The sequence below is a fragment of the Etheostoma spectabile genome, chromosome 8 (genome assembly GCF_008692095.1).
Source record: "Etheostoma spectabile isolate EspeVRDwgs_2016 chromosome 8, UIUC_Espe_1.0, whole genome shotgun sequence".
Classification (NCBI taxonomy): Eukaryota; Metazoa; Chordata; class Actinopteri; order Perciformes; family Percidae; genus Etheostoma; species Etheostoma spectabile.
In genome coordinates, this window is record NC_045740.1 from 10236838 (window position 1) to 10258905 (window position 22068).

At 39.1% G+C, this 22068-nt stretch overlaps 1 protein-coding gene across 10 annotated transcripts in view; it reads right to left on the reverse strand.

Annotated features, from left to right (window-relative positions):
- grm3 (glutamate receptor, metabotropic 3) overlaps positions 1 to 22068 on the reverse strand; it is a 39602-nt gene that overhangs the window by 16685 nt on the left and 849 nt on the right. For 2 of the 10 annotated variants that reach the window (XM_032524515.1, XM_032524505.1), the window contains exons 2-7: positions 17047 to 17115; positions 11208 to 11264; positions 7246 to 7800; positions 5600 to 5743; positions 1151 to 1420; positions 43 to 664 (exon numbers count right to left, since the gene is read on the reverse strand). In XM_032524515.1, coding sequence (XP_032380406.1) covers positions 43 to 664; positions 1151 to 1420; positions 5600 to 5743; positions 7246 to 7563 — 1354 coding nt within the window. In that variant the 5' untranslated portion in view covers positions 7564 to 7800; positions 11208 to 11264; positions 17047 to 17115. Of the gene's footprint in view, positions 1 to 42; positions 665 to 1150; positions 1421 to 5599; positions 5744 to 7245; positions 7804 to 11207; positions 11265 to 17046; positions 17116 to 21067; positions 21079 to 22068 lie in introns of all 10 variants that reach the window. The other 8 variants (XM_032524507.1, XM_032524506.1, XM_032524511.1 and 5 more) reach the window with 8 other exon arrangements.

Consider the following 22068-nt stretch of genomic DNA (forward strand, 5'->3'; position numbering starts at 1 on the left):
CCACCTTGAAAACCTTCTCTTTACCTGCTCCAGCTCTCTTACCTGTGAAGCTGACATTAAGGATGTAATCCCTGTAGAGTCTGCGCCCATCCAATACCTTCATGCTGTCACACAGCTTGGTGGTGTTGAAGCACAAGCTCCGTTGCATATAATGGAGGGCATGAGCAATGGCGTACACCGCGTTCACCACAAACATGATCTTGGACTCTGGTTCAAAGTTACTCTTGTCCATTGACAAGTCCATGTCACACGGTGGGAGAGATGTCTCTCCCAATCCAATACCTCCCTCACCTCCTCCTGCTCCTACACCTCCCAAGGAACACTGGAACCGCTGCTCCCAGAATTCCCTGTACCAGGGATTCCGGTGATTTTTGACCGGGTTCAGGCTGAGAAAGTAGCGGTTGAATTCTGGCACAGGATTGGCTGCCAGCTCAAGTGTGATGGCTCCTTCAGCAGTTACCTCATTTCCCTTGACAATGCTTTCCTGTGCACCCCAGCCATCGCTGGCCACCCAGATGAAGGAGGTATTAAGCCTGGCAGCAGCGGCCAACAGCTCTCTGGCATCATCGCTGCGCAGAAAAAGGACGGCCACACGTGCATTGGGCTTCTGTAGGAGCTGACGGATCACAGCTTCATAGGACTTCTTAGCATTAGTCCGCCCCACCTGGACAGAAAGAGGACATTAATGTTATGACAGATGTAACTTAAATGCTCCTTCTACTCTGAAAAAGGTTTGTGGCCCCTACTTGTGATTATTTGTCACTATCATTCATGAGTAGAAACAAGGCAAAAATGAACTTCCATCTCCCACCATCATGCACTCCCGTAGCAAATGAGATGAAAAATGTGACTGTGAAAGGACCCAGAATAAGTTCTTGGAGATAAGCTTTCGTTTTCTGGTTTACAACTGATAACACCACTGTAATATAAATTCTATTTGTGTGTAAGACAAGATAAGACACAGAGACAAACTTTTATAAGCTCACAAATGTTGCGCCTCATTCATTGTTATTGGTGCAGCTGCGGGCCCTATATCAGTGTGACACTGCTGATTAAAGTTTGGGGTGTTCGGTATCTTGCTTTGAGCAACGGTTGCTTATATTCATGCAGAAATAAACTCATATTTTATTGCATTCTATCCATGCCTTACCTTCTCTGAAGTGGCGATACAGATGTTCCTCATCCGGGCCTCTTGTTCGAAGGCCTCTATACCAGTTTCACCGTAATCACCCTCCGATGCCACAGTGGACACGTATGTCCAGTTGAAGAACCGGAGGATCTCGGCCATTGCTTTGGCCTGGTAGAAGTCCGGAGGCACCGTGCGGGCAAAGTAATCGTAGCGGGTCTTATCACTGAGCTTCGCACTGGTCGAAGCGTAGCTTATCTGAGGAATCTGAAAGAGCCTGAGAAGATTGGCAACCTGTGGGGAGAGACATGGTAAAATGTCAGGCAAAATAAATCCAAACTTACTCATGCGAAAATAACAGGTTATAAGGAATTGTCATAAGATTGAGTGATTATTCAGTTGATTTCTCCAGCTCATGAAGATATAAAAAGTATTATTTTACTAATTATTTAGTTTCAGAATAAACACATACATTTCAGTTTGAGAAACTATCAACATTATCTGCATGAGAACTTAAAGGATAATTCCCGTATTTTAGTTTAAATTAATTTTAGTCTATTTGATTTGATGTAGCTTGAGTTGGACTTGAAGTGACTGATTTATTTTGATCTCAATTTTGTTTGTTTTGTGGGAATACTAATTTGATATGCAGTGCAACTGAAATTTAAATCAAATCTTAATCTTGTATGTGTCCCATTAACTTCTGATTAATTTATGCAAAGTGAAATAAAAATTCTTTCCCATAATCTGGAGTGTTGAACTGCGCTAAACTCAAGACTGAATGAAAGTCAAGCAGCTACTTGTAGTGTTTACAATGCAAATGTTTTGAGAGGTAGGAGCTACAGAGCCAATTACTGTACAATTAATGTAATGGGGCACTTGAAAGAAGCAGCACACAGAGCAAGAAACTGGGGGATACGCAGAAGATATGGTGAAGCATCCCAAAAATAAAGAGTGTGTGTGTGTGTATTATACAGGATGAAAAACCTCTTCATAAAAAATGTAAAATGTGGATTTCACTATGAGCCACACTGAGATGTATAGAACAAAACCTTTCTTTGGTATTTGCATATCAGATACTGCTACAAAGAATGTGTCCATTTGATTTGCTTAAAAGGTGCACCATAAATAGTTTCATAACAGATACTTAGAGTTGATTTCAACATTCATGAACTGATGACAGAAATATATGATCAATATTGGGTATCCCACATGATAAACTTGTGTTTTGTTTTTTTGGGAGCTTCTGTCTTGAATAAGCCCAATGGGGCAAAGGAGGACTAAAGAAATCAGTTAGTTATCAGAAGTGTCAGTGTATGTCTGCTTAAGGACTTTCAGCCAGCAGAGAAAATGTACATGTGAATAATGTCAAAACACATCAAATACACTATGATTAACTGCAATAAAAGTGCTCATCCTCAGCTATTCAAATACATGCAGTAACTGCAGGGGCAGCGTTGTTGTGTAAGAATTTTTTTTTCCCTTTGACCGACTGGTTTGTGTTGGATATACTGTATGTGCGGCAAGCTCCACAGTCTGCATCCAAGTATTAAACGTTTGATCAAAAATGTCTGGCACGTTGACAAAAACTTGAAAAAACAAAACAAAAAATGATTGGAATTAATATTTGTTTTTTCATCAAAGGCTGAATTAAAACGAATTTAGAAAGTTTCTGCATTTAGGAATTGCTTAATGCATAATGTGATCATTTGAAGATAAAAAACAAGGCAGCAAATGTAAGGCATGGAGAAATACAAAATAGCACTCAAACACACACACACACACACAACACACACACACACACGCACACAGAAGTTCAATAAATCACTGAGTCATGCATTAGTGATGGACATCATCTGGGGTCTACTGATATAAAATATTCCCTTTTACTGTTGATTGGGGTTTGGTCATGTTATCTTCATTACAATTTTAGTCACAGACGCCGACACACACAATGGAAATATTATTGCTACACATTCTCAAAAGCATAAAGACATGTAAACATACACATTCAAACATGCGCACAAACGCAAATAAACAAACACTATACATAGCATTCGGTTCTCGCTTCAGTTTAATCCTTTTAGAGCGCGTCACTCTGGGCTTTTCTACATTTCATTCACAGCTCAGTTGATGAGCGTTTTTGACAACATGTCAGAATCTCATTAGACTAATAATGTAGAAGATTAGAAAATGCACTCATATACATACAGTGGTGCACAAGAACAGGTCGAAAAACACACACACACACACACACACACACACACACACACACACATGAATGGCTGCTCATGGTACTTCAAGTTGGTTTTATGGTTTTAAGATGGCGGTTGACTTAAATGTCAGGGAAGGTCACGCTGCAAAATGCAACCGCATTACCTGCAACTGAACAATGACAACAGCCAGCTAAGAGGCCTGTCTGTTGGGACATGGAGAGTTTACTCTTAGTGAAATCTGCCCCTTTTCCTGTGAGAGAGAGAGGGAAGAGAGTTGTACTGTAGGAACATATAGTTGAATATGAGAGATGAGTGGAGAAAAAAATGAAAGGGAAAGAGGAAAAATTGGTGCAGTGGAGGGCTGCTGTGTATTTTCTGCTTGGAATGCAAGTCACACACGCACACACACACGTGTACGGACGGAGGGGAGGAATGACGCCTGCTATGTAAATGCCCTCAAAACATTGGAGTTTAGTTGTGCATTGTTAAACAAACAATTTTTTTTTTACATTACTTCATTCAGAAGCAACAGACAGCCAAGTAGACAGTGAGAAAGAGAGAGAAAGAGAGAGAAAGGCACACAGGAGTAGCTGGATTAGCTTCACTGGCAAGAGATCAGAAAGTAGAGCACCGTTCTGGTCTCATAAACAGTGCTGCCCTTGGAAAAAGACAGGTAAAAAAAACAACAACAAAGGGCAACAAGAGTGAGCAGCAGGAACACAAGGGATAATTGTGTATGATGAAGGACAAGAGACAGAGCAGATGTGTTAACAATGGCTGCCCCAGGAAGGAGAAGAAAGAGAAGAAGAAGGGGGCTGAGGTCAGCATGCACTGAGCTCTCCCCAAATAGCCACGAGGGATGCCTCTGAATGCATATAAAGAAGGAGAAAAGAGAAGAAGGCAGTGATGAGAAGGAAGGGAGCAACGATTTAAGGGACAGACAAAAAGAGAAATACTTGAAATGGGGAGAAAGAAAAAAAGATAGGGTGAGAAAGAGACAGTTGCAGAGATTAGGGATTTAAGGACTGATAGGAGGATGCTTTTGTGCAGTCACAGAGGAGTAAGGGAGAAGGAGGTTTTATGCTAAACTATGCAAATCACCCAGCTCTGTGACAAGAGCTACAAGAACCGGGGAGACACAGAAGAACACACCAATGGAACAAGTTGATTCTAAGAAATAAGTACAAACAAAAACAAACACACAAACACATACACACACACACACACACACACGCACACACACACACGGTGTGACACACACATGGACTTGCGCTGCCACATCACTGGAAGTCAGCTTCTGCACACTTTGTCATGAGTAAAATATGAGAGAAGACGCCAAGGAAGTTAAAGGAGAATTCACATAGCTCTGTTGTTTGTAAATTCGGAGTGCTGTCAGCAGAGAGAAAATTGAAACCAATCAGTGCTGCCTACACTGTGTTATCCTAGTGTTAGCACACAACATGCTTAAACAGGGCAAGTTTTAAACATTATTTTACCCCACTAAAAAATGTCATTAAAAGTGCCTACCCATGAGCAGCAATTCCTCCCTAGTGAACATAACGAATCTGACTGCAGTAGATGTGGCAGAAAGGCATGAAAGGTCTGCTGATTCAGCTGTGTTTAGTTCCTGCGTTGAGACGGCAGATAGAGTGCTTAGGGACCGTCTACAAACTACAACACAAAAAATAATATGTAGGCTATCAATTTAAGGATTAAATAAGGTAGTGTCTCTCAAATTTACCTTAATTATAAGTTGTATCCTGCTAGTTGTACTGTTGCACATACTTATATAATATAAGCATGTGCTTATTTTTGAAAATGTGTTTGTATCTCTTTTCGGTGTTGTAGTTTGTAAAAGTACTACTTGCAGTGTCAACACTGGAACTAAACACAGCAGAATTAGCACAACTTTCATGCATTTCTTTCACCACTACAGCAGTCAGGTTCACTGTGTTCCCTCAGAAGGAATCACTGCGCATGGGGAGGCACTTCTAATGACATTTTGAACATGTTTAGAGGGTAAAAACACATTTAAAACTTACAATGTTTAAGCCTGTTGAGTGCTAACTCTAGCACTAGGATAACATGTTGTAGGCAGCACCAATTGTTTTTGTTTTTCTCTATACTGACAGCACTCCACATTTACAAACAATAGAGCTATGAGTTGAAATTGACCGGAATTCTCCTTTAAAGTTAGATAATAATGATAAAATATGTTTGTAGAAATACTCCTGTATAGATGCATGCTGTGTGTTACCTGTATGGAGACGCTGCTGAAGGATCCACCTATGACTCCAGCGATTGCGAGCGGGCTGTCATCCTGCAGCGCGTAAGATCCGTCTGGACAGATGAACTCTGTGTCGTCCACCTTGGTGAGGGAGGCTCTTACAAACTCCAGAGCCTAGGAAACACACCCACATGGAAATTTAATTTCAAATGCTGTGCAACATATGGGGTACCATATGGTTTGTATTATCTTTTTTTTTAGCCTCTCAGCCTGGGACACACTTTAAATGACTTTTTTTTCTAAAAATATATGCAACATAAATAAAGATTGATTGATACTTTTCTATGAAGTAACATTTCTATCTTTTTGAAGGGACTGCACAAGTCTATTGCTTTACACAAGGGGATTTAATGCTTTCAGAACAGGGTCCATGTTGCAAATGAACTCCCTTGAGAAGAGAGACACATTATAACATTTTGCCAGTATGTGCGGAAACAGGCAATATACCTGCATCCTGCATCCCAATGAGAAAAACCAAATGTCAAAAATCCAGGGGCTATGCAATCTGTCAAAGAGCTCAGTGTATATGATCACTGGATGCATCATCCTTAAATAGCTCAGCAATAAGATACAATATATATATATATATATATATATGTTTCTTTTTTTTTTTGTAGATAACAATCCCTGAGGGAAAGTTTTTATTTTTATTTTTTTATATCCGGCTCATTTCTCTCCTCGCAAATAGCTTCAATCTCCATTTCTCATCAAGGATTTGCTGTTATTGTTTGAGGCAATATCTTTTACCCATGGTGGATGAAATAGAATTTCGAGGTACATTTACTTTCCCTGAACATTACCTTTTTATGAGACCCTATAGTTTTACTCCACTAAAATGGACACATTGCACTTTTTACACCTGAAACCACAACTCTACTGTGCAATTTTTAAAAAAATGTAACAAAAGTTCAGGTTGCCCGGCAGCACAAGAGAACAGATCTAATTGAACAAACTCTATCTGAACTGTTTTGTACCTAAAAAGTTGTATGAGTATTCACAAGTAAATGCAGATACAACTCAACATAAAAAATTTAGACTGTCTTGGAGAATAATTGCTCTAACTGAGCTATTATTTCAGTGATGTCTAATTTGTTCTAGTCTTACTTTCTTTGAGTATTTCAGTACTTTCACCACTGCCATATGCATAGAAAGAAATGCAGAAGATAGTAGTTATAGTATTAGTTACTATATTGCCAGTAAACACATAAACAAAAATATAGCCTTTAAAGTGGTTGCTTGTAATTTGATGAATTACCAATGTTTAATCTTAAACAAGGTTGTTTGCAAAAGTCACATTTCAGTTTTAAAGTAAACAGCATCTTGTGCAAATGAAAGCCTAAGTGATTTTGATTACCGTATCTATTTCACCCTACACACACACACACACACAACACACACACACACACACACACACACACACACACACATATACAACACACACACACACACACACACACACACACACACACACACACACACACGTGAAAAGTGTTTTAAGTGGATGGCAGGCAGATGAGAAAAGTATTTCTTTGACAGAAAAGTGCATTTAAACACTGTCCGTAATCATCTTCCATTAAGAAACATTCTGTTTATGTAAAGTGACAACGCTAACCCACCTGCTCCAGCGCATAGGTATCTCTGGAGCAGGTGTCCAGGATGTGGACCCCGAGAGAGACCCCAGGCAACAAAGTGTCGTCCATATTGATTCTGTCAATGGCAAACAGCATGGCCTCCAGCCTCTGGATCCCTCTGTCCTCATTTACACGCCCACACTCCTCCATTCCAGCACCTTTCTCATGCACTGGGAACAGGCCGCCAAGCACTAGATCTCCCTCGATGCGGATCTCCCGGCGGGACTGAGGAGGGTCTCCGACAGATAGCAAGACGCCTCGAAACATCATGACCAAGATTAGAATAGGAATGCAGGCCACCATGTTGGGTTCAATCAGGGCTAGGATTGTCAAAATGTGAGGAGAGGCTTTGCAGAGAGTGAGACAGAGAGAGGCGGGGGGCTGAGGGTGAAGGTGAGGGGTAAGGGGTGAAGGGTGGTGCACGGTGGGGTTGAATCAGGCAGTGGGCGTGGATGCTTGGGTTGGTTTGTGGCCGATGACACGGTCAGGGAGCGCTGAACTGGACCACACATGGAGGGGCACACCATCTGGACATCAGTCCTGCTTGGAGAGGAGAGGAGATACGTCTCAAGTCAATCCATGCACCACAGGACAAATCACAAAGCTGTCAGAAGCTGCGCGATGAAATACTTTTGTAAGTGTTACTATAAAGTATAAAAACAACAAAGTAGACCTTTAGTGAAGTTTGGGGACATTGTTAACGAGGGCTCAAAGTTGTTTCCGCTTCACAGCCAAAGCCTGGCTGTGACTAAAAGGGATATAGAATTGTTTGGAGATTGTACCCCACTTTTCTCCAACCCCTCTTCCCTCCCTTACATCACCCAGCAAACGTTCTGCATGTAAGTGTGTGTATGTGTGTGTGTTTGCCTCTGGTTGTATCAGGATAAGCCAGCTTAGATGGCTAGTTGATACATGAGCCCGGCCTTCTCATGCCACAGATCAGAAAAGCTTCTTTAATTTGATCTCTGTTCCAACAATTCTCTGCTCATCCATGAGTTTATACCCCTAAGTATATATGTGTGTGTGTGTGTGTGTGTGTGTGTGTGTGCACTGACACTCGCTCACTCACCACACACACACACACACACACACACACACACACACACACACACACACACACACACACACACACACTCCCCAGTCCTCAGGAGAGATAAGACAGAAGCTGGTGTTGACTATGGAAATCAATCTAGACCAAGGAGCAAGCATGTGGTGAAATTGCTGTTGATTGCTTGCATCTCCAACCTAAACCTTGGGTTTTGTGTGTAAAAGAAAGAAAGGGAGGGAGAGAGAGGAGAGAGAGGGAGAGAGAGAGTGTATGCTTCCCCTCTTTGGTGGGCAGGTAGGAGGATAAAAGCTTCTCTTAGATGCAGGCAGCTCAGATTTTTCTGCAGGCAGCTGCCATACCTTTACCACTCGGCTATGTAATATGACACACACGTACAGACAAACACACAAACCCAGACAAACACCCACCCACACATGCATACTCACACACATGCACACACTTACACACCTCTGCTTCTCTGAGGGGTTGACCTAAAAGCAGACTATTTCTATGCCTTAGCTCCCTTCTCTATCAACCAACGTCTGAATTAATGTGTTCAGGGAACATGTCGGCGACACAGAATCAGGATATATGATAAATGTTTGTTAAAATCATTATATCAGAAGGGATTGGAGTGCTACTACACCATTTGAACCACAAGGGAAAATTCGTATTACAATTATCTTTTAAAATCCTGATAGATATGCTTCAAAAAGTTGTTTCCTGTCAAACTTCCACTGGACACTGTCTGACATGTATTTAATAAATATATAATTCAACTTAATGCCTGTTGTTTTTGCAAAAGAAATCAAAGGTGTCTTTATAACATGTATACAGTATCCCTTCTCCAAGCTGTCACACAGGCTAGATGTGTGTGTGTGTGTGTGTGTGTGTGTCTGTTGTATGTGTATTTGTGTGTTGAGAAAAAAAAAAGGCAGGACCCCTTAGACTCATTTCCAGTGTTTCACTGAAATTTCTGTTCCTGGAAATAAACTCTTCAAACAAACTTACATCGTTATTAGAGACCACTTTTTAAACTAACACAAAGGGGAACTTTGTAATGAGCTCAGTTTTGAGGACATTGCTGCAACAAGGCTGCAGATGTGTGTCTGTGTGTTTGTGTATGTGTGTGTGTGCAAGTGCTTACACATTGATGTGTGTGTGTTGTAGCATATAATATTGTATATACTGTATATAGAACTGAGACTCTAACAACAGTTTCACTTGATGCCTTACTATGACAGTATGCTTTAATGTAATTGGAAGTTTTTGAAGTCAATTTGCCAGAAATGTGCCAAACAATATCGCCCAGCATTTTAAACCGATGTTATGGTGTCCGCTGAAATTCAATGTTTGCTTCATTATAACCTCTTGGAAATTGCCCCAACCCAGGTTCCTGTCTCAAGAGCAACTGTGCAAGCAAAGCACACACTGTGAAACAGAAATTGTTTCACATCTTGTCCCTTCTTCCTTTATTATCAAAACTATTGCCAAGCCAAGCAGGCGAAAGTACAGGATAGAATAAACTGCAGGCATATTTAGGGATCATAGTATTTTTGCATTCTTGAGCCCCTTTATTAGATAGCAAGTATACCGTCTGTTTTATATAAACAGCTTCAGATTCATGAAACACATTTATTTTGCCACTGGTTACAGATGATGTTTATTGAGTGAACATAAGTTTTTGGTATTGTCAGGAAATATTATCGTCTGGAAATTCAGTCTTCAAGGGACAGTTCACACCAAAATCAAAAATACATATTTTTCCTATTGGCCCATTTTTTTCAGTGTAATCCACAGACCTGGTTTTGAGAAGTTTTCATTTGTATTTTCCTTCTACCGAACTACACTCGCCAACCGCATCACTGTGCAAAAAGAAAAGTGTACATGTGGCATTAATATTTACATCAAGCGCTGTCATGAGTATGGGCTTCTCGTCCATATATTTTCCTTCGTTTCACATATCTTGTGATACGGTTGGCGAGTTTGGTCGAAATAAATTAATTCCTACGAAAAACTACTCACCAGGTCTGTGGATTATCTTAAGAAGCTGGGTCAAGATTTCTGGAAAGGGACATTGCTGTTGAGTTTTTCAAATGCATTTTCTTTTTTTGCTCTTTGATCACCACAAGCCGAGTGCCATCTAGTTCCATTATGTTGGAGAGAAGGCAGACATCTCTGTCACCGATGTATCCAACACTAGGCACCTCACACAACATCAATCTACATTGATGAATAGCACTACAGGTAAGTGGTACTTATTTTTGATATTGAGGTTGAACTGTCCCTTTAATTTTCAAAAAGGTGATAAGAGGTGAAGTTTTAAAAACAGCATCCTATTCACAAGCTGTACATTCTAGAAATTAAACACAGAAGACATACATGAGACAACCATGGACACTATAAAATGATAATGTGGAATTGGAATAGTTCTTGCATTTAAATGTTTTTGTTTGGGGCCAACTCTCAAACCTCAAATGTCAGAGCTTGCTACCTTGACGACAACTGGAAAATGTTCTGCCATAGTGGTGATCAGCTCGTTATTTGTACTGCCTGATATGGTCAACTTATATCACAACACTGTATGTCCCAGCCTGTTGCAGTGTGTCCAGTGTTTGCTTGAACTTCAGGTTCTGGTATTGACAACTTTAATTACATTAGGCCGGGCTAGCTGTTTCCACTTGTTTACAGTCTTTATGCTAAGCTAAGCTAAACAGCCGCTGGCGGTAGCCTTACATTAAATGGACAGATATGAGAGTGGCATCAATTTTTTCTAACTCTAGGTGTGAAAGCAAATAAGCATATTTCCAGAAAAGCTATTCCTTCCCAGTTAATGTAGTGATGAAGACCCTATTTACATGCATATATACATTCCTCCTTTGGGCATTAAATGTCTTACCTGAATAAAGTTTAAGAGTAAATGGCAGCTGGCGCATGGCAACATCACCACAGACACCTATTACAGAGAGATGGGGGACACACATGAGGTGAATAAACAGCCAGAAAACAAGCGGACTGTCAATGACAGAGGAGGAGATAGGATCAGATAAAGTAGGATGCTGACTGCTGACCCTTCTGCCTGGGAGCTATGATGCACAGTAACATCTGACAGACAACCCCATTTCACCTCTGACCTTGTTCAAATCTAAAGTCAGTGAGTAGGCTGCATACGCACTGTTTCATCCCCTTTCCTCCATGGCATCGCCCCTGCGTCCTTTCCTCCTCTCTTCCTCTCCCACCCTCTTCTTGCTTGTGCTTAACTCCCCTCTCCCCATTTATTTCCACCTCCCTTGCACCCTCCACAGCCCTCGCCCTCCCTCTAACAGGCAGGGCTGCTGTGGATGACACGTATCCAGCTGAGAGCAGCCATGCAGGGTCGATGGACCGCAGTACTCTGAGGAGAGATAGCTCCACAACCCAGCCCTCTGTGTGTTTTCTGTTTTCTTTCCTTCCTTACTCCTCTGTGCGTGTGGGCGTGTTCATGTGTGTGTGTGCTTGTTTATCTGTCCATAGTGCACCTAACAGAACCCTCAGCTACGCCAATGGTGTAACTCTCACAAGATGATAAGACACTTTATGTGCATGTGTGTGAGTTTTTTCTTTCATTTGTTTTTACTAATTTTTGAGAAAGAGAGGTGGGAGGTGGGGTGTCAGAAGCTTTTTTGTTGCAGAACAACAGACCCTTTATTAGACCAGCACACTTTCAACGGTTTATTAGTTCATTCCTCCAAATACTTTGTCTTTCACTCTATTTCTCTTCCTTTCTCTATATCTCCCACTTTGATGCCAAATAAGTACAGTGCAACTCTTAAGTGCTGAGGGAATGGGAAGTGAAGGCACATGAATTGTGGGAGAAAGCATGTGTAGTCTTTGTACTTTTATTTTGACCCTCACATGACAATTACTTGCGTGTGTGTAGGCATGGTGTCCCAGACTTCTGACAGTCTAACGGGTGCAATGGGCTGTGACCATTAATTATTTACGAAATGCGTTTTAGGCAGGAAAGACTGATGATCCATAAATAGGGCAGAATAATATCACAAAACACAACAGCCAAACATCCAGCGAGACATGATGCACATCCTTCAATCCGTTAAAAGCACACCAATCCACGTGGTTTACAAAAAAAATAGTTTTTTGTCCATTCCGTGAAAAAAGACTTAAGAAAATTTGAATACAATGTATGTAAATCTGTGTGGTTTGTCAGTGGCTATCTAGGGTTTGATTGCCAATTATCAATCAAAATCAATGACTATATTGATGTTCTGTTCACGCTGTCAGATAGCAACCAACCTTTCCTGGATTGATTTTCCAGTCAATTTCGTGACCTGCATTAGGTTCATAGGGCAAATGCCGTATCATGTTGGAAACATAGAAATGGATTTCTTGGACTTGGACAGTTGAAATTGAAAAGAGTTAACCGCACAATCATTGATCTTTGCTTTACAAAAGAACTGCAAAAGTGAAGCTCAAGGTTTTGTAGCGTGGAAGCCTCATGCTGTAATAAATAAAGATATATGATGAAAATTGGATTAACCTATACAAGAAGTAGTGTGCTTCAGGGGCACACAGACTAACTGTGCTCTTATGTGTATTGAGTACTCTAAAGGGATTCTCCACTAAAAGAGCTTTTAACCTTTGAGCACCACACAAAGTCTGCTGTGGGAGTGCTCCACATTGTGGACTTGTTTTTTTACACAGAGTGAGACCTCCAAAAATGGTTTTGAAACATGATAACTATTCATTAACTGCTGTAATTGACAAACAATTGATCAATTCCTCTGATTTAATTTTAATTTCCTTATTCAATTAAATTAATGTCAAGCAAACAACGGCAGGTCTTACATATGAGAATGATTTGCTTTTCTCTGGTTTTATCATTTTAAATTTAACATGAATGGATTTTGGACGTTTGGTTGCAGATAACAAGCAACTGAGCTTTGAGCTTTTCATTTTATCAGCCAAAATTTAAAACTAATTTAGACATCAATGCACAGTGTTATACTGTAAATAAAAAATAATTCTTATATGTAGCCCTACATTGTAGCCCATTGAATTTCAGTCAGTTGTCAGACCATCAGGACTAAGCTCCGGACCTGGGGCGATAGGGTCTTCTCAGCTGCTGCACCCACCCTCTGGAACGCCCTCCCCGACCAAATCAAACAGTCAAGCATTCAAACAGGCCCTCAAATCTCACCTCTTCGCACATGCTTTTTCCTGCTAACAGATTTTCCCAGTTTTTCCCTAATTTTCATAGCCCATCTCCATCTATGTGTTTTCCTTTTCTCTTTTTTGTCTGTCAAGTCACCTTGTCTACGTACTCTGTCTGTTTAGTCTGTTTTGTTTTGTCTGTAAGGAACCACAACTGTAAAGTGTTTTTGAGTGTCTAGAAAAGCGCTATAAAAAATAAATGTATTATTATTATTATTATTATTATTATTATTATTATTATTATTATTGTCTTCATTGTCTCAACAGTGTGTTTTCCCTAAGTGTTGGTGGTCCACAGCTCATCCGACATGGCCTGATTAAAAATAGGCGCTCAGCCTAAAAACATACCAGGAAGGAAAATGTGTGCAGGCATTCATCAGATACGCATTCCATCACTGTAGTGTGTGGTGGGCCTATCAGAAGGAGAATTACCTCTATGTGGATGACATCTATCAACTTAACTGTCATGTAATGACCCTGGGAGTCATCATGGAGCATTACTCAACGTCTTCATGTCACAGGTGCTGCTGCTTCCTACTCAATTCATGCTCACACCCCGCCAGTCTGCCATCACTGCAGTATATGCATTAGGTGTACAGAGCATTACAATGGACAGGTTAAGAATAATAGAGAGTATTGACCACAGTATATCCAAGACACTTCGAAAAATAGATGTAATTGGTTTGGACTGAGACTCAAGACTCTTAAGTAAAAATAATAATGGTTGATTCAAGTCAGGTGGTGATGTGTAAAAAGCAATTACTGCAGTCATCCCTCACTAATAATCAGAATTTAAGTGATGTACTAACTTTTTGATTTGCTCTCCCACATTAGTGATGATTTGTTCTCATCATAATTGGGAGACCTGTTCTCACTGCAGCTCGACCATTGTAGTGTAACGCAGACCCTAGTATTTCATCTGTCAAAGTGACAAAACAGTGTTGTTTGGAATAGGACATACATATTTGATACAAATAGTTGTTATACAGTATATAGATTAATGTCTGTCTGTGCTGAATTATGAAACTTAACAACACTTGTGTTTGACAAACTTCTTTAGTTTAATTCTTTGTTTATGCTTTGCAGAAACCTAAACTTGTGGAAAATTAGCAACAGTATTTTATATTATATTAATGCTTGTAGTGTACATGCATTTATAGTAAACTGATAATTTGTTAAATGACTGATCATTATTTGCCATGCTAAATCCCAAGATTGTCTTAATGTGAGAGATAATAAAAATAAATAAAAAGTCCACACTAGAAATACATTTTTTTGCAGAATTCTGTATGCAATGTAGTATGCCCTATAGTCATATTGATTATTTCACTGTGACATTCACAGCTGACATGTATTTTCCAGGTGTGTGGCAAATGCCCACATAGCAGTGAGCAAGAAAAAGCTGTGTGGTCGGACTGAGAGGGTTAAACAGCGCGCTAGGAATGAATAGTTACCTGATGCAATAGGGGAGAAGGATTGACAAGGTTATTGTGCCCGAAATGTAATCATAAGCTGAGGGAAAGGTTGTTGGAAGATTGCTGGAAGACACTGTGTGCCAGATTACTTAAGAAATTCATGGGAACTAAATCTTTTTTTTTTTCTAAATATCTTTTTTGTTTATGTATAACACATGTTTTACTTTTTTTCTTCTTTTGATTAAGGCCATATGTGGTATGCAGCAATGATGTTTTTCTTTTGAATGTGAACCGGAAGGCTTTATTTGTATTGGATATCATTGTGCTTTCATGTAATCTCTTGAGTGGGGGGCCCATTCAATAGTTATCACACAAAAAAAAACAATTTAATTCATTAACTCATGCAACAATATTTGGTATAAATGGCAATAGATGAAATAATTTAACATGCTGACCTAAGGATGTAGAACTCCACATTACAGTATTGCTATGTGCATTATTTACTTTTTTTGTGAAATGAAAGCTGTAACTGAACACGCTAACCATTTGTTTGGTGTAATATCACACATACACTCACATAAGTGAAAATAATTAACACCACCACCACCACCACCCAATACAATATCACTTGTACTCACATGCATAAAGATTGTATTGTTTTTTTATTTGTTCAGATTGCTCATCCCAAACATTGACCCAATTGTGCATCTTTGCCTGGATTTTATCATGCTGAGCTGACACAATTTTGAAAAATTAGATATTTCACCTGTTCCACTCAGTCATTTAAACAGGAATCATCAAATGTATAGAATGGCACACAATGGTTTAATAATTTTAACAGACATTAAAAGTTTCTTGAAGTGTTGCTGTTGTTACCTGCACTTATGAATGGCACTTTGCATAGTAGCCACTGCATGACCAGTTGACCACCTTTAACCATCTCACGCACAGACTCATGCACACGTGCACGCGAGCACGCACACACGCATGCACTGCTTCCCTCCACAGCCTCATCATTTATTAAAGAGTCTGATCTCTCTCTGAGACACATTATCACAGCTGCACATCCCACTGCCCTTTCACTACCTCATCCCATGACTGTAAGTGTGTGTGTGTGTGTCTGTGCGTGTGCGTGCGCGTGCGTGTGTGTGTGCGTGTGTGCGTGTGTGTGTGTGTGTGTGTGTCTGTGCCTGTGCGTGTGCTTGTGTGCGTGTGTGCGTGTGTGTGTGTGTGGCTCAGTGTGTGTTGTGACTGTTGTTGCCGATGAGAGGTGAGCTGTGGGAAGCAGCAGTGCTTTCTAGATTCTTTGTAGTTTCCTCACCAGAGCAAAACAGTGTAAGAGATATGTGGAGTTGAGAAATTGTAGTAAAAAAAAACTTCAGGAAGCCTTGAGGAACAGGACAAAGGACCTAGGTAATGTATGGTACTTATTTGATTCTTGTAAATGAATCTTAATCTGAAACATTAGTTACATATTCAGAATTGTGATTACTGTAACAAAAATATTTGCACCCCTTGCAGCAGCATCAGAGCTTGATCTGCACATGATGCCATGGTTGTCATGGAGCTATTTTGCATGATAGCTACAACAGGACAAATATACCAATGAAGTTTCAACTTCATGTAACAATAGCAACAGTTCATATTTTATAATATGGCCTTAGTAAAACATACTTAACCCAAATCTATTTTGCAGAAATACTTAATAATAATACTTTTCATTCAGGTCATATTTCCATCCTGTTCTGTCTGAACTTTCTTAAACCTTTTTCAACTTACACACTAATATGTCACAATAACAAGTACAACACATTTTGTCTCATATCTCTTCTTTTCCCCCTCTTTCTTCAATCCCTCAAAAGCGGCAAGCAACTTAGGTCACTGTTGCAAAACAATACATCCCTTTATGTAATTTTCCAGTTGCTGTCTTACATCCCATTAAGTATTTCATGCAAAACATTCAATAGAATTTTACAGAGATGTTAATTTGTGGAAAAATTCTACAATAGAACTATGCTGTCAGACCCGTGTTAAATATTGTATGAAATGGTGGCAAGTGAGCCTTTCAACCTTGTTGGTGAGTGAACCAGACATTGATTTTGAGTTACCTACCTGTTTATTTAGTGTATTAGACTCCTCTTGGCTCTACAGAGACTAGATCCCATGTTTCCGTCCCCTGGTCTTCAGCGTTGATAAACACATGAAACCAGAAAAAAGAAAGAATAAAGTGAATGAGCACAATTTATTATTCATTTTTATTTTTTAGTATGACTATTTTAAGCATTGTGTTTAATAGGATTTTAATTTTAATTTGTTGATTTTTTAACTCAACTGCCAAACAACTACAACCCCCCGTTATTTAGTCCCCCCCCCCCAGATTCACGGACAGATGACTACTGGCTGGCACATTCAAATGCTGCCTCCCCTCTCCCGCCCCTACCATCAACTGTCGCTGCCTGTTACCGATTGGCTGGAATAGTGTTTTGTGGCTTGTGCACTCTTTTCTGTTAATTTTCCATGTACACAGCCAGGCCTGTGTATTATAACCAGATTTTTTTTCAGCACACACAGAAAATAGAGAGGTAGGTGACCATGAGGAGATATTCACTGAATTTGAAAAAAAAAGTCAGATATGTTACTTTAAAAAGGATTCAGCACCATGGACAGCAACATCCAAAAAGCTCTTGTATGCTGAAACACACCTGTAGAGCCTTAACCCTTGTGTTGTCTTCCTGTCAAAATTGAAAATCAGCAATTTTGTTGACGCTTTTTGTCAATGTTTATACATTTTTCTTTCGTTCTTTGTCCTTTTTTCCCTTTTGTTCCCCAACACTTTTGATACTTTTTTCCCATGTTTGTCACTTTTATTGATGTTTTCAACACTACGTAACACTAACTTATTAACTTTTTTAGTTTTACAGTTATTTTTTGGAATTGATGGTCAATGAACTTCATTTATAGGAAACTATACCTATTGTTTGAGTTATAAAAGCAGAAATTAGGAACTATTTTGACTAAAATTAGAGGAATGTATGTTGATGGATAATCCCAGACTGGAATATGTCAGCTTTTACTCAATACTATTTCAAAACCACTTCAATTTTTATTTTCAAATAAACATAACATTAAATAAGACACCCCAAAATTAATGAAAGTAGAGATTTGTACTTGCCAAAGAGCGTTGTGTGGAATCAATCATTGATATAGGAAAACGGGTCAGTTTGACCCGAGGACAACATGAGGGTTACAGGTTTTTATACAAACACTGATACATTGTATAATTGTTTACAAATGTGAAAAAAATGTCACTAAACATTTGGAAATACATAAAGGGTTCTTGCCCAACATTTCCATTGTTGAACAGATTTTCAACATGGTAAGTTATACAAGTTATTCATTTTTAAGTAATAGTAATAGATAAAGTATTACTGATTATCAATTACTGAAGAACTCATTGTTTACTAAGGGCTTATGAATATTCATATAAATAATGGGCATATTAACACACACACACACACATATATACATATATATTTATATATATATATATATATATATATATATATATAATATATATATATATATATATATATATATAGTATATAGCCCATATTAAAAATTACAGATTAAAGCCGGTATGTATATAATTTAAAGATTTCTGACTTTGGTGCAGGCAGCACTGCTCGGCACAACTGGGATGACTGGGCTGATGGCAAACACAGACTGCGCAAGAAACAATACAAACACACTCTTCAAATTATTCCTAAGCAGAGTTAAAATATCCTCAAAAACAACAGGACTTCTTGAACCAGTTCAATAATTTAGTTAGGATTAAATATATGTTAAATTATTTATTTAATATGACATATAACAAATCAGAATAGAAAGCAGTACGCTGACTCAAGCACTTGAGAGTTTACTCATTAGTAGCATGCTTTCAGTAAGTATATCAAAGTCAGGTAAGTATGCTAATTAAAAACACATAAGAAGTAAAAAGAAAATATGCAGTGAAATGATAGCACATATTTCTAACAAACTCACAGCCATACTGCGTAGTTTCTGTCTCCCCATGAGGAATTCTAAGTAATGACAAAACTGCCCACATGATACAAGCCTTCCATGATTGCGCAGAGCCCCCACCCCTCCCCCACGCAGTTTCTAGTAGCCAAGGAAGACATGGAGTATTAACAAACCTCTTCATAAGAGGTAATTATCTTCACTCAAGTTTCTGCACGCAGAAGTCGCCAGACGACACCACGCTTCTGAACATAGCCATACTGAGGAATACAGAAAGAGTTCCGTGGCGCTGATAGTCTTAATTAGCTTTGTATAACTCATTTGGCAATGGCTTGAATGTAACGAGGGTTTATTAACAACACTAAATCATTCACTAAAGCTTTAAAGTTTGTAAAAACAAATGTACATCTATATTTTACCCACATGGGTGATATTGCCATCAGTAGCAGAAGAAGACAGCTTTGGAACCAAGTAGGATAACGTTTGTTGTATATCATTAAGTTGGTCCTTACAGATCTTGATTGATCCATTACATTGTTTTATCTGGATTATATAGTACGTCAGTCCTTCATTGGCCATGCATCCTTCTTGCCAGATCTTCTGTACAAGAGGTAGAGTATGCTCTGACACGTTTGGGTATAATGTATAACTCAAAACCTATACACTAGTCGAAAGATATCTCAGATCAAGATGTGTGGACTAAAGCACAACCAGTAGCCACATCTGAGAAATGCAAAAATGTTGTTGGGCTGTTTTCACACCACTGACTACTATAACTGTAACTACTCCACACCAATTTTTTTTACACGTATTAACCTCCTTCCTTAAGCGTGATAAGTAAAATGTTTTGTTCTTCTGGTAGCATGGTGGCTGTGGTCAGCTGGATTTGGATGCTTAGAATTAATTCCAATAGTGAAAACATGTCCATAGAAAGCACTCTAGCAGCATGTTTTGCATTATATCCATATGCTCAGTATTTACTGCATTTTTCAGACGCTCATATTTTCACCAAGAAATGGGTAAACGCACTTCCATCCCAGTCCTAATGCAAATTATGAAAAGGTTTACATATGTCAGAGTGCCTTTCAGAGCGTATGGATAAAGAGCAGAGAAGTAGATCCAAGTAGGGTTTCAGACATTATTATGAATATTTGAATGTTATTTTTAAATGTGAAAACTGCAACTGACTTGAATTCTAGCTTGACCCAGCTGCTTTTCACTGTGTTCCATAAAATGATAAAAAAACACACTTTTTAAAGGTACTTTCAGGCTTACAGGGGCAAAGTGTTGCTGCCTTGAACAGAAAACGTGTGGCTTTTACATATCAATTTTTTTTTTTCCTATAACGGACAGTATTTTTTCCTTTTATTACTTTAACTCTATGCTCAGGATTTACATTTGGGCGGTGTGTTTGTAGTCAATAAGATATCATTAAACTTAACTTAATGTGCATGTTGAAACAGATCATCAGAGTCTTTATTTATGAAACACATGACTAAACTGATAAAAATCAATCATAGGAAACTATCAGGAAAAACATCATCCCACGATTTTGTACAATCAGCACTGCTTATGCTTTTAAATTATATGTCACAACACACGCTTACATTGACACATGAGTCGTCACATATCCAAAAAAAGTAGAGGACATTGCTCTTGCAGGGGCTTCTTTTTCCTATTCACTGAGCTAGTACACTGCTAACGATGACGTTCTGTACTGCATGCAGTCCAGCGAGCGGTGCTGTGTGGAAGCTACAAGGCCACTTGTACAGATATAGACTACACACACAAACAAACACACACACACACACACACACACACACACACACACACACACACACACACACACACACACACACGTACGTACACGCAAAAAGATGCACTAACACATACACACAAAAATGCATGCTGAAATTCAAGACCATCTATACACTTTGTCTGCTGAATTGCACATAGATGCTTCTCCCAACACAAATACACACACACAAACATTTATGAAGAATCATGTAAGCATGTCTTTAAGGTTTAACAAGGCCATCAAATGTCCACCCACACGTGCGACCCCCTCCTACACCGTGTTTGACCCTCCAATGCACACAAACACACAAAAACTCACCAATGTTCAAACTGTACAAGTGGGAATATAAAATTAAATTAAATGAAATTACACATAATTACACAACAGGTGCACACTCTTGGGCACCAACACATGAAATCTGCATGTACACACAAACACATTCCACTGTATCAGGAAAGCAAAAACTCAGGGGATATCAACTTGATATAATACGATTTCAAAATTCTAGAAAATAAATGAGTTGACCCCACCCCTAAATTTAAGAAAAAATCATCTACATTCAGTAATCACTAAATACTTGTTTTCTGTACTGCCACACAACAAATGCATTAATATTAGCAATATTTGTATATCTGCTATGGGACCAAGCCTCAAAGATATCTGGCGGTACAGGCACTGCCCACCCCTCCTCTGAGTAAATGTTTGTTCTTTCGCTCCTCTCTAATAGAGCATACAAAGAATAAGAGTTATTTTTAGTTATAGACATAATAAGTAATTACCACTGAAGGAAATTGCCATGATTTTGTAAAATCTTTTGACATATAATTATAGTAATAGTTTTCAATCCAAACATGTCACTCTACTAAAACAGGATCATGATGTTATCCTTGTCGGCTGCGTGCCATTTCAGAAAAATTGTACCTTTTGATCGAGGAAAAGAGAAACAAGATGCATTAACACCAAGCCAGTTAATTACTGGCTGATCAGCACATCAATGAATATACTTCATCATGGCTGGTGTTTGCTGGGAAATAGGGTGTCTTAACAACATCTGAAGTGTACATACAATTAATGCCAATGTGATCACTGAGGAGAAATATAACATGGCACTAAAGCATAAGTAAATGTATGTTTATGTTTAGGAAATTATTGAACACAACAGGTAAGGTTACTCTTAGCTCTCTGTTGAGTGTTATGGAGACACCTGCTCTGCAGGAGTACAGCCCACAGGCCTTGATTTATTGCTGGTCTTTGGAATTCAAACATGTAATTTGCAGTTAGAGTGTAAGGTAAAACCAAATTTGTTGAGGTGAGAAGGT